This window comes from Oncorhynchus kisutch, unplaced genomic scaffold, assembly GCF_002021735.2.
Source record: "Oncorhynchus kisutch isolate 150728-3 unplaced genomic scaffold, Okis_V2 scaffold1402, whole genome shotgun sequence".
In the NCBI taxonomy this organism is placed as follows: Eukaryota; Metazoa; Chordata; class Actinopteri; order Salmoniformes; family Salmonidae; genus Oncorhynchus; species Oncorhynchus kisutch.
The window spans coordinates 36747-50187 of NW_022263347.1; the positions used below are offsets into that span (position 1 = coordinate 36747).

General features: G+C 46.1%; 1 protein-coding gene across 3 annotated transcripts in view; it reads right to left on the minus strand.

Annotated features, from left to right (window-relative positions):
• The window catches only part of tom1l2a (target of myb1 like 2 membrane trafficking protein a), a 45436-nt gene that overhangs the window by 12612 nt on the left and 19383 nt on the right, over positions 1-13441 (minus strand). For all 3 annotated transcript variants that reach the window (XM_031818457.1, XM_031818456.1, XM_031818458.1), the window contains exons 3-10: positions 11177-11255; positions 10390-10539; positions 9763-9897; positions 6585-6770; positions 5728-5844; positions 2689-2822; positions 2325-2367; positions 1112-1319 (exon numbers count right to left, since the gene is read on the minus strand). In XM_031818457.1, coding sequence (XP_031674317.1) covers positions 1112-1319; positions 2325-2367; positions 2689-2822; positions 5728-5844; positions 6585-6770; positions 9763-9897; positions 10390-10539; positions 11177-11255 — 1052 coding nt within the window. The remainder of the gene's footprint in view (positions 1-1111; positions 1320-2324; positions 2368-2688; positions 2823-5727; positions 5845-6584; positions 6771-9762; positions 9898-10389; positions 10540-11176; positions 11256-13441) is intronic.

Genomic DNA, 13441 nt, shown 5'->3' on the forward strand with positions numbered 1-13441 from the left:
TGAGAGAGAGAGAGAGCGAGAGAAGGAAGGGGAGGAGGGAGGGCAGAGAGAGAGAGGGAAGGGGAGGAGGAAGGGCAGAGAGAGAGGCAGAGACGCACAGAGAGAGAGAGGCAGAGGAGAGAGAGGAAAGGAAGAGTTGCGAGAGGGTGTAAAGGGGGGTGTGGGGAAGAGAGAAAAATAAATAGATGAGATCTAAATGTCCACAATGACCGTCATCATCCTGCACCAGTCCTCCAGAATCAATGACAGTCATCATCCCGCGCCAGTCCTCTAGAATCAATGACAGTCATCATCCTGCACCAGTCCTCCAGAATCAATGACAGTCATCATCCCGCGCCAGTCCTCTAGAATCAATGACAGTCATCATCCCGCGCCAGTCCTCTAGAATCAATGACAGTCATCATCCTGCACCAGTCCTCTAGAATCAATGACAGTCATCATCCCGCGCCAGTCCTCTAGAATCAATGACAGTCATCATCCCGCGCCAGTCCTCTAGAATCAATGACAGTCATCATCCCGCGCCAGTCCTCTAGAATCAATGACAGTCATCATCCTGCACCAGTCCTCTAGAATCAATGACAGTCATCATCCTGCACCGGTCCTCATCCTGGGTTCTGGTCAAAAGTAGTGCCCTATAGGGGCAATAGGGTGCCATTTGAGACGCAAGCACTGTAGAGCAAAGGAGCATATTCTCCCATATTCTCCCCCTTTCTATGTCTCAGGTCTCAAGCCAGAGCATAGTGCCACGGAGTGCAGCAACATCATTTAGGCTAACAGGCAAGTCATTTACAGAGACGTATAGAGCAGGGCTTATTTCCCATTAGAGCTCTGATTAGAAACCTTCTTACACTCCACTGCCCTTGTGTGTGTGTGTGTGTGTGTGTGTGTGTGTGTGTGTATGTATGTGTGTATGGGCGGTGTGTTGCTTGCTATGGGCTATGCATCATTACAGTATAGCGTACCTAGCATCTGGTGCATTTGTATATAGTACACAGAGTATCATTTGTATATAGTACACAGAGTATCATTTGTATATAGTACACAGAGTATCATTTGTATATAGTACACAGAGTATCATTCGCGTTCCTATTGAACCATTCCCCATCCTTACCCAGGCCGGCGAGCTGAGTGGACAGAGTTGAGGGACCAGAGGTAGGGTCTTGGATCAGGGTCCGGGCAGGGGAGGCTGTAGCCCCAGCCCTAGGGGCGGTCACAGGGGGGATGCTGGACGGGGGTGTGGAGGTGGCTCGGAGGCTGACCACAGCGGGCGAGCCTGGCGTTAGGTCTATCAGGTTGTCCTCTGTGGCTTCACTCAGCATCTGGAGGGAGACAACAGAACACAGTCAACACACACAGCGGTGGCTCTTGTAGAGAAAATTAACAGAGGTAGGAGGATGGAGGTAATGGAGATGTCTACTAGTCCAACACATCACTGTCCTCTACGTTAGACTACGGACATCAGAGGGCTTTACGAGAGAGAGGGAGAGAATATTCTAGTTCTCTGGAACAACACCACTATATAAAAGGTTCCATGTGAACATGTCATATGGTCCAATAAGGAGGTCCATACATTACAGTAGTAAGACATGTTTCAACATTCTCCTCATTGACTCTATTCATCTCAAGACTGAGCTGGGATAGAATGGAGTGCTGCCATACTTGCCTCCATTAGCTGACCACGACACAGAGAAACAGAGAAACACACAGACATAAAACTGCTATACACATGCAGCAAATTAACCACAAACATTGACAAATCTAAATCATATCGCATTTCAGAAAATACATTGAGAATGGACTGAAACAAATTACACAATCAAATCAAATGTAATTTGTCACATGCTTCGTAAATAACAGTTGGAGACTAACAGTGAAATGCTTACTTACCTTCCAAACAACACAGAATACAATAACAAATTCTTAGTATAATATAACAAAAAGAATATTAATATACCAAAACTGTAGCACGAGGAATAAATACACAATGAGTGGTAGCTTGGCTACATACATGGGCTACCAGTACCAATCTGATGGGCAGGGGTACGAGGTAATTGAGATAGATATGTACATATCGGTAGGTGTAAAGTGACTAGACTACAGGATAATAAACAGTAGCAGCAGTGTATGTGATGTGGAAGTGTGTGTGTGTGTGTGTGTGTGTGTGTGTGTGTGTGTGTGTGTGTGTGTGTGTGTTGGAGTGTCAGCGTAAAGTAAGCATGCGTGAGTAGAGTGCTGCGGTGATCACAACAAACTGACAGATAGTAACATTAATATCCACTCCTGTTGAGTTGTTCATAGATGTATAGATCAGTGAGATAACTCACCCCGTTATTCTGAGCCGCTCTACCCGACCGGTACCTCTCATACCTGCAACACACCACAAGTCCTCGGAGTTCCATGTAAAGAACACGTGGGCATTGGCATCAATCATACATTTACATTTCTGTCATCTATAAAACAACATGAAAGGAACGCTTTGACTTTTTGAGACCATGGAATCTTCAATAGAAGTGTATGCTTCAGACAGGTCCCCCGGGGCCCAAGATGATTAACTGTGTTCTTGTAGAAATGTGCTCCACATGCAACATCATGTCACAGCAGATATCCTTGTTCACCAGTGGACTTGGTGTAGCTGTAAGCCTATGAAGTCAAGTAAGCCTAATTGTGTGTGTGTATTGTCATGCCCACCTCTCGTATCGTAGGAAGATGTTGTTGAGGTCGTCGTTGACGTGCAGCAGCTCCTCTGTCACCTCCTCGTTGGAGACCCGGGAGATCAGCTCCACCACCCGCTGCTGCATGGCCCTGCACGTCCTGTTCAGCTCCTACACACACAAACACACACACAGGGTGAGGACACAGACAGCATGGCCCTGCACGTCCTGTTCAGCTCCTACACACACAAACACACACACAGGGTGAGGACACAGACAGCATGGCCCTGCACGTCCTGTTCAGCTCCTACACACACAAACACACACAGGGTGAGGACACAGACAGCATGGCCCTGCACGTCCTGTTCAGCTCCTACACACACAAACACACACAGGGTGAGGACACAGACAGCATGGCACTGCACGTCCTGTTCAGCTCCTACACACACAAACACACACAGGGTGAGGACACTGACAGCATGGCCCTGCACGTCCTGTTCAGCTCCTACACACACAAACACACAGGGTGAGGACACTGACAGCATGGCCCTGCACGTCCTGTTCAGCTCCTACACACACAAACACGCACAGGGTGAGGAGACAGACACAAGGTGAGGACAGGGCATCACTGATGGAAAGGTGAGTCTGTCTCTCAGAAGGTGGATGACTAGAATTCTCTAAAACGGGTCTCTAGCCAGCAGGTAGCCATACATGTCCATCATTAGACTCAGTTGTGTTACTTAGTAAGAGAAATCACAACACCTACATTTCATTTATTGAATCACAGTTTAACTGTATTACCTAAAGTCACCTCATAAAACAGTGGAATGGTCACCTGATTCAACTACCTATCTATCACACCCTCAGTCACTGCCTGGTATGGCAACTGCTCAGCCTCCGACTGCAAAGCACTACAGAGGGTAGTGCGAACGGCCCAGAGCATCACTGGGACCAAGCTTCCTGCCAACCAGGACCTCAAAATCAGGAGGTGTCAGAGGAAGGAGCTAAAAATTGTCAAAGACTCCAGCCACGCTAGTCATAGACTATCCTCTCTGCTACCGCAAGGCAAGTGGTATCGGAGGACCAAGTCTAGGTCCAAGAGGCTTCTAAACAGCTTCTATCCCCCCAAGCCATAAGACTCCTGAACAGCAAATCAAATGGCTTCAGACTATTTGCGTTGCCCCTCCCCCTCTTTTACACCGCTGCTACTCTTTTGTTATCATCTATGGATAGTCACTGTAATAACTCTACCTACATGTACACAGTACCTCAACTACCCGGTGCCCCCCCTGCACACTGACTCTGTACCGGTACCCACCTGTATATAGTCTCGCTATTGTTATTTTGCTGCTGCTCTTTAAAAACGTGTTACTTTTAATTACTTGTTACTTTTAACAAGATCAGCATCTAGGGACAACTTCACCCTACACCAACTGTCACTTAAGCAAGTACAGGAATATTTGTTGTTCCCCTCTCCTCACCCCTAGAGTGGTGGAACTACTCCCCCTAGAGTGGTGGTACTATGGTGGTACTACTCCCCCTAGAGTGGTGGTACTACTCCCTGTAGAGTGGTGGAACTACTCCCCCTAGAGCGGTGGTACTATGGTGGTACTTCTCCCCCTAGAGTGGTGGTACTATGGTGGTACTACTCCCCCTAGAGTGGTGGTACTACTCCCTGTAGAGTGGTGGAACTACTCCCCCTAGAGCGGTGGTACTATGGTGGTACTACTCCCCCTAGAGTGGTGGTACTACTCCCCCTAGAGTGGTGTGGTACTACTCCCCCTAGAGTGGTGTGGTACTACTCCCCCTAGAGTGGTGTGGTACTACTCCCCTTAGAGTGGTGGTACTATGGTGGTACTACTCCCCCTAGAGTGGTGGTACTACTCCCTGTAGAGCGGTGGAACTACTCCCCCTAGAGCGGTGGTACTATGGTGGTACTACTCCCCCTAGAGCGGTAGTACTACTCCCCCTAGAGCGGTAGTACTACTCCCCCTAGAGCGGTAGTACTACTCCCCCTAGAGCGGTAGTACTACTCCCCCTAGAGCGGTAGTACTACTCCCCCTAGAGCGGTAGTACTACTCCCCCTAGAGCGGTAGTACTACTCCCCCTAGAGCGGTAGTACTACTCCCCCTAGAGCGGTAGTACTACTCCCCCTAGAGCGGTAGTACTACTCCCCCTAGAGCGGTAGTACTACTCCCCCTAGAGCGGTGGTACTACTCCCCCTAGAGCGGTGGTACTACTCCCCCTAGAGCGGTGGTACTACTCCCCCTAGAGCGGTGGTACTACTCCCCCTAGAGCGGTGGTACTACTCCCCCTAGTGGTGGTACTACTCCCCCTAGTGGTAGGACTACTCCCCCTAGTGGTGGTACTACTCCCCCTAGTGGGCTAAATGAGTTCCAACACATTTCAGTTGAGCAGCAGGGTGACTACCGCAGGGAAGGTTTAAACTTGTATTTTTAAAAACTAAACAGATGGAGCGCTATGTGTGAATTCCTTTTTTATGTTGCGTGCAATATCCACCTGCATTGCTTGCTGTTTGGGGTTTTAGGCTGGGTTTCTGTACAGCACTTTGAGATATCAGCTGATGTACGAAGAGCTATATAAATAAATTTGATTTGATTTGATTTGAATACACAGCTGTCTCAAATTCTCAATGATGAAAAGCTTCCACAGTTAGGACCAGTGACATATTTTTTGTAGGATGAGGCTGAGGGGGTGTCAGAGAAATAGAATTACTAGACTGAACGCCCCCATTCAAGTCAATGTTATGGAATCCTGAGGGCCTCCCAAGTGGCGCAGTGGTCTAAGGCAGTGCTAGCTGTGCCACTAGAGATTCTGGGTTCGAGTCCAGACGACTCTGTCGCAACCGACCGGGAGACTCATGGGGCGGTGCACAATTGGCCCAGCGTCGTCCAGGATTTTTCAAAAAGGTTTTAAAATTGTGTGTAATTATATTTCTATGGGGATGTAGTATCTGACCCGGAGTTATAGAAATATAATTACTAGAATGGGCATCCCCATTCAAGTCAATGTTCTATAATTGTATTTCTATGCTGGATGTAGTCCATTTTCTGACCTGAAGGAGTTCCAGGTCCGAGGAGTCCTCCTGTCCAGGCACCATCTCAGTCAGCATCTCTGACATCACTTTGGTGTTTCCCCTCACAATGTCCAGTTCACTGCGCAGCCGGGCGATCTGAGGAGGACACACAGGGGTCAAGGGTCAGAGAGAGAAAGTATTCCCTGATCTGATCAAAGCTATGTGGAGGCAGCTACGGTAGTTGTTGTGAAATTGTTAGATTACTTGTTAGATATTACTGCACGGTCGCAACTAGGAGCACAAGCATTTCGCTACACTCGCATTAACATCTGCTAACCATGAAAATCTTGGGCCCTGTTTGAAAACTGTCAAAATACATCCTTCCTTCCTCCCCTCCTGGGTGTTATCAATAAAATGTGACTAATAAAATTGGATTTGATAACACCCAGGAGGGGAGGAAGGAAGGATGTATGTTGACAGTTTTCAAACAGGGCCCAAGATTGTGCATAAAGGCCTACAGGATGCGTCTCAATTCTTTTAATATCCTTTCCTTCATCCTCACTAAACTATTAGAACTTGATAGGTGAAAACAAGTGAGAACCATACTGTATGGCACATATCATGTCATACCAGTGCAGTTGAAGAAGAGTAGGGGAAGAGAGGAGAAGAAGGGAAGAGAGGAAGGGAAGAGAGGAGAGGAGAGGGGATGCCACTTAACATTAGTGAGATGCACTCCCGTATTATGCATATCAAGTTCTTTGACGCAACCCTGACGACAGGAGAAACTTGTTTTTTTATTGGGCAATGTCCAGTCAGTTCTTTTCCGTTTTTGACCTAATGAACATGACTCTGGCAGTAGTTTAACATTAGCCGTCAGAGGCCATCTTTATCCTCACCTGTTCAGGGTTGGCGGTGATGGGGCCCTGTACGTTGGGGATGTGTGGTATCTGTAGGATGGGGGTGAGGGGGGCGGGGGCCGGAGCCGGGGCGGCTGCAGGCTTGGGGAGGGTGGCTGTGGCTGCAGCGTGGGGCTGGATGGGGGCTTTGTACTTTAGTACAGCTGGGTCCACCTCTGGTAGACCCTGTAGAGAGAACACGACATGTAGTTAGTTAGTAGAGCTCTGTAGAGAACACGACATGTAGTTAGTTAGTAGAGCTCTGTAGAGAACACGACATGTAGTTAGTTACTAGAGCTCTGTAGAGAACACGACATGTAGTTAGTTACTAGAGCTCTGTAGAGAACACTACATGTAGTTAGTTAGTAGAGCTCTGTAGAGAGAACACAACATGTAGTTAGTTAGTAGAGCTCTGTAGAGAGAACACAACATGTAGTTAGTTAGTAGAGCTCTGTAGAGAGAACACAACATGTAGTTAGTTAGTAGAGCTCTGTAGAGAGAACACGACATGTAGTTAGTTAGTAGAGCTCTGTAGAGAACACAACATGTAGTTAGTTAGTAGAGCTCTGTAGAGAGAACACAACACGTAGTTAGTTAGTAGAGCTCTGTAGAGAACACAACATGTAGTTAGTTAGTAGAGCTCTGTAGAGAGAACACAACATGAGGTTAGTTAGTAGAGCTCTGTAGAGAGAACACAACATGTAGTTAGTTAGTAGAGCTCTATAGAGAACACAACATGTAGTTAGTTAGTAGAGCTCTGTAGAGAGAACACAACATGTAGTTAGTTAGTAGAGCTCTGTAGAGAGAACACAACATGTAGTTAGTTAGTAGAGCTCTGTAGAGAGAACACAACATGTAGTTAGTTAGTAGAGCTCTGTAGAGAGAACACGACATGTAGTTAGTTAGTAGAGCTCTGTAGAGAACACAACATGTAGTTAGTTAGTAGAGCTCTGTAGAGAGAACACAACATGTAGTTAGTTAGTAGAGCTCTGTAGAGAACACAACATGTAGTTAGTTAGTAGAGCTCTGTAGAGAGAACACAACATGTAGTTAGTTAGTAGAGCTCTATAGAGAACACAACATGTAGTTAGTTAGTAGAGCTCTGTAGAGAGAACACAACATGTAGTTAGTTAGTAGAGCTCTATAGAGAACACAACATGTAGTTAGTTAGTAGAGCTCTATAGAGAACACAACATGTAATTAGTTAGTAGAGCTCTGTAGAGAGAACACAACATGTAGTTAGTTAGTAGAGCTCTGTAGAGAACACAACATGTACTTAGTTAGTAGAGCTCTGTAGAGAGAACACAACATGTAGTTAGTTAGTAGAGCTCTGTAGAGAGAACACAACATGTAGTTAGTTAGTAGAGCTCTGTAGAGAGAACACAACATGAGGTTAGTTAGTAGAGCTCTGTAGAGAACACAACATGTAGTTAGTAGAGCTCTGTAGAGAGAACACAACATGTAGTTAGTTAGTAGAGCTCTGTAGAGAACACAACATGTACTTAGTTAGTAGAGCTCTGTAGAGAGAACACAACATGTAGTTAGTTAGTAGAGCTCTGTAGAGAGAACACAACATGTAGTTAGTTAGTAGAGCTCTGTAGAGAGAACACAACATGAGGTTAGTTAGTAGAGCTCTGTAGAGAACACAACATGTAGTTAGTAGAGCTCTGTAGAGAGAACACAACATGTAGTTAGTTAGTAGAGCTCTGTAGAGAGAACACAACATGTAGTTAGTTAGTAGAGCTCTATAGAGAACACAACATGTAGTTAGTTAGTAGAGCTTTATAGAGAACACAACATGTAGTTAGTTAGTAGAGCTCTATAGAGAACACAACATGTAGTTAGTTAGTAGAGCTCTGTAGAGAACACAACATGTACTTAGTTAGTAGAGCTCTGTAGAGAGAACACAACATGTAGTTAGTTAGTAGAGCTCTGTAGAGAGAACACAACATGTAGTTAGTTAGTAGAGCTCTGTAGAGAGAACACAACATGAGGTTAGTTAGTAGAGCTCTGTAGAGAACACAACATGTAGTTAGTAGAGCTCTGTAGAGAGAACACAACATGTAGTTAGTTAGTAGAGCTCTGTAGAGAGAACACAACATGTAGTTAGTTAGTAGAGCTCTATAGAGAACACAACATGTAGTTAGTTAGTAGAGCTTTATAGAGAACACAACATGTAGTTAGTTAGTAGAGCTCTATAGAGAACACAACATGTAGTTAGTTAGTAGAGCTTTATAGAGAACACAACATGTAGTTAGTTAGTAGAGCTTTATAGAGAACACAACATGTAGATAGTACAGCTCTGCTACTACAGCAGTATAGTCACTGCTTCAGATGATTCTACCTCATTAGCATGGGTTCATGTACGCCTGTGTGAGCGTGTTGGGTCTCGCCCCCTGTGGTGTGTGGATGCGTGTTGGGTCTCGCCCCCTGTGGTGTGTGGATGCGTGTTGGGTCTCGCCCCCTGTGGTGTGGGGGCTGTGCTTTGGCAAAGTGGGTGGGGTTATATCCTTCCTGTTTGGCCCTGTCCGGGGGTGTCCTCGGATGGGGCCACAGTGTCTCCTGACCCCTCCTGTCTCAGCTTCCAGTATTTATGCTGCAGTAGTTTATGTGTCGGGGGGCTAGGGTCAGTTTGTTATATCTGGAGTACTTCTCCTGTCCTATTCGGTGTCCTGTGTGAATTTAAGTGTGCTCTCTCTAATTCTCGCTTTCTCTCTTTCCTTCTCTCTCTCTCGGAGGACCTGAGCCCTAGGACCATGCCTCAGGACTACCTGACATGGTGACTCCTTGCTGTCCCCAGTCCACCTGGCTGTGCTGCTGCTCCAGTTCTGCCTTATTATTATTGGACCATGCTGGTCATTTATGAACATTTGAACATCTTGGCCATGTTCTGTTATAATCTCCACCCGGCACAGCCAGGAGAGGACTGGCCACCCCACAAAGCCTGGTTCCTCTCTAGGTTTCTTCCTAGGTTTTGGCCTTTCTAGGGAGTTTTTCCTAGCCACCGTGCTTCTACACCTGCATTGCTTGCTGTTTGGGGTTTTAGGCTAGGTTTCTGTACAGCACTTTGAGATATCAGCTGATGTACGAAGGGCTATATAAATACATTTGATTTGTGGTGTGTGGATGGGTGTTGGGTCTCACCCCCTGTGGTGTGTGGATGCGTGTTGGGTCTCACCCTCTGTGGTGTGTGGATGGGTGACAGAGTGTCCAGGTCAGCCATGGGGAACTCTATGCCTTTCCTCTTCAGCTCCTCATAAATATGGACCACCCCCGTCAGGTCAGGACTACTCCTGAATGCATCTGCCCAGGCCTGACAACACACAGACAAACACAGAATAAGGGCTGGAAACAACCCTGTTACATCCTGGTGGACATCTGAGAGGAGTGGATAGATGAAGGCCAAATAGTGAGAGCCCAGGTGTTGTATTGCCGACTTCAGTCCTGTGTGTGTGTGTGTAGGTGTGTGTGTGTGTTCAGTCTCTGGTTACCTGCCTGGAGCTGCTCAGGTACAAGGTGTCCTCTCTCATCCTCTCACTGTATTTAGAGAGATTTGTTTGAGGTGTCTGAACTAATTTTGGATGTAGAATTTTCCTAACTGCAGGGTTATCCTAACTGCTGCAGCCTGGCCTCTTACAGCTCTCTGTCAATTGCCTTAGAGATTTGAGGTTGGAGCTCCACCTTGCGCCCTGACTGGCTTGGTGAAATGTTCACCATGTTGCTTATACCTATCCACGTATCTCAGATGTAAAAGTACCTAGGGATTTCTTATCATGTGCCATGTGATTATTATCATGTGCTGTACCTGGATCAGAGCCAGGACTTTGTCCTGTACGATGGTGGGGGGGTTGGTTTTGGGGGAGATGATTTTGACGAGGACACCATCAATGAAGTCCCGGTTAGCCACGAGGACATGAAACCGGTGGCCGCAGTTCTTTACACACGTCTCCAGCACCTAGAAATGGAAAGACAGAGGTAAAATATCAGAAAGAAAGAATGTTTACATATATCCTGTTTCCCATGCCAATAAAGCCCCTTAACTTGAAAGAGGAGAGGATAGAAAACATCAGGAAGTAAGAAAGTATGATAGAGAGCGAGAAACTCCCTGGAAGAAACGGATAATAGCACTGTCCTAGTTAAGCATGCAGGCGTGTTTGCAAGTGTGGTAAGTGTGCTCTAAATGTGAAAGGTCTATTTGTCTGTTTCTCTTCCCAGAGACTGGTTGTTGTTGAGGGTGAGTTCAGACAATAAGCATCACTTAGATCTAGGCCTAGCTCTGGATGGATTCGCTCCGTCCCTGCTGGTGTGCTCATCCAGTGTTTTCCAAATGTGGGTCTTCAGCGCTTTGTTACAACTGCCGACGTATAATGGGCTTTAGAAAATACATCCGATTGATTTGATTGGTCACGTTCTACCGCTGGGTAGCAGATTGTGGGCTCAAGACATTCCAAAACATCTCCAGATGCCCTAGGACACATGATCAGTGATGTGACCTGTATGTTCCAGGCTTTTCAACACCACACACCCTCTATTGTTCATCTGAAAAGATTTAGGTGGGTCAACATTGGGAACCCAAGTAGAGCCTGTCTCACCGTCAATCCTAGCATCACCTCCCGGTAGTTCCTGTTCCCACTCAGTCTCTTCTTCAGCGCCCGGATGGCATCTTTAGGCCTGCAGGAACACAACACATAGAAACTTAGCTAAGCACACAAATATCCTGTTAGCGTTCTGGAAGTAATTCTATGAAGCTAATCTTAAAATGTAAAGTAAAAGTATGCCTGGCATTCTTGGATTAACAATAGGGCTTTGGTCATGCTATCAACTCAACCCGTTGTTTTTAATTGACCTAAACCATCTTAGCCGTGGCGTTGTTGATTTTGTATGAAGCCGTGCGCAGGTCTCAGGAGTGTTACCTACCTGGCAGTCTAAACACACACACTCCACTAAAGGCTCAGTGCAGTCAAAACTCAGTTTTTTGTATATTGTACAACAGCTGTTAAAACTAACACTGTAAAAGTTTGCAATAATGTGATCAGTGTTATTTCCTTGCTGGTTAAAAATATAATTTACACAGGACCTTCTAATCAGCAGGTTTTGCATGGATGGAGTTGTAGCTTGCCTGGTGACATCACTAAGCAGTATACAATAATAGACCAATAACAAAGAGAGTTCCAAACCAATAACAGATCGTTTTGAGGTTACATATCCCTCCCATTAAGCCCCTCCCATTAGGCCCTTTCACAGGCCAGCTCCCAGACGATCCTAGCAAAATTCTTGCTTGAGAAATAGTTTTGCTAAAAAAGCTATAGATTATTTTCTTTCTTACCCTTTTAATTAACAACTATTACTACGGTAATGTACTTAATTTTTACCCATAAATGATTTGACATTGACTATCAAAATCAGCTGCATTGGGCATTTAAAAACAAATCACCACATAGATCGGAGCTTGTAAGCTCAGCAAAAAAATAAACGTCCTCTCGTGTCAACTGCGTTTATTTTCAGCAAATATAACATGTAAATATTTGTATGAACATAACAACATTCAACAACTGAGACAAACTGAAAAAGTTCCACAAACATGTGACTAACAGAAATTGAATAATGTGTCCCTGAACAAAGTGGGGGGGTCAAAATCAAAAGTAACAGTCAGTATCTGGTGTGGCCACCAGCTGCATTGTGTACTGCAGTTCACCTCCTCCTCATGGACTGCACCATATTTGCCTGTTCTTGCTGCGAGATGTTACCCCACTCTTCCACCAAGGCACATGCAAGTTCCCAGACATTTTGGGGGGAGAATGGCCCTAGCCCTTATCCTCCAATCCAACAGGTCCCAGACGTGCTCAATGGGATTGAGATCTGGGCTCTTCGCTGGCCATGGCAGAACACTAACATTCCTGTCTAGCAGGAAATCAGCCATACAGCTTGTTCTGTGCGTGGTGGCATTGTCATGCTGGAGGGTCATGTCAGGATGAGCCTGCAGGAAGGGTACCACATGAAGGAGGAGGATGTCTTCCCTGTAATGCACAGCATTGAGATTGCCTGCAATGACAACAAGCGCAGTCCAATGATGCTGTGACACACCGCCCCAGACCATGACGGACCTTCCACCTCCAAATCGATCCTGCTCCAGAGTACAGGCCTCAGTGTAACGCTCATTTCTTCGACGATAAACACGAATCCGACCATCACCCCTGGTGAGACAAAACCGCAACTCGTCAGTGAAGAGCACTTTTTACCAGTCCTGTCTGGTCCAGCGATGGTGGGTTTGTGCCAGGTAGGACGATCAACGTTATTGCCGGTGATGTCTGGTGAGGACCTGCCTTACAACAGGCCTACAAGCCCTCAGTCCAGCCTCTCTCAGCCTATTGAGGACAGTCTGAGCACTGATGGAGGGATTGTGCATTCCTGGTGTAACTTGGGCTGTTGTTGTTGCCATCCTGTACCTGTCTGCAGGTGTGATGTTCGGATGTATCAATCCTGTGCAGGTGTTGTTAGACGTGGTCTGCCACTGTGAGGACGATCAGCTCTCCGCCCTGTCTCCCTGTAGCGCTGTCACAGTACGGACATTGCAATTTATTGCCCTGGCCACATCTGCAGTTCTCATGCCTCCTTGCAGCATGCCTAAGGCATGTTCACGCAGATGAGCAGGGATCCTGGGCATCTTTCTTTTGGTGTTTTTCAGAGTCAGTAGAAAGGCCTCTTTAGTGTCCTAAGTTTTCATAACTGTGACCTTAATTGCCTACCATCTGTAAGCTGTTAGTGTCTTAACGACCGTTCCACAGGTGAGTGTTCATTAATTGTTTATGGTTCATTGAACAAGCGTGTTTAAACCATTTACAAAGAAGATCTGTGAA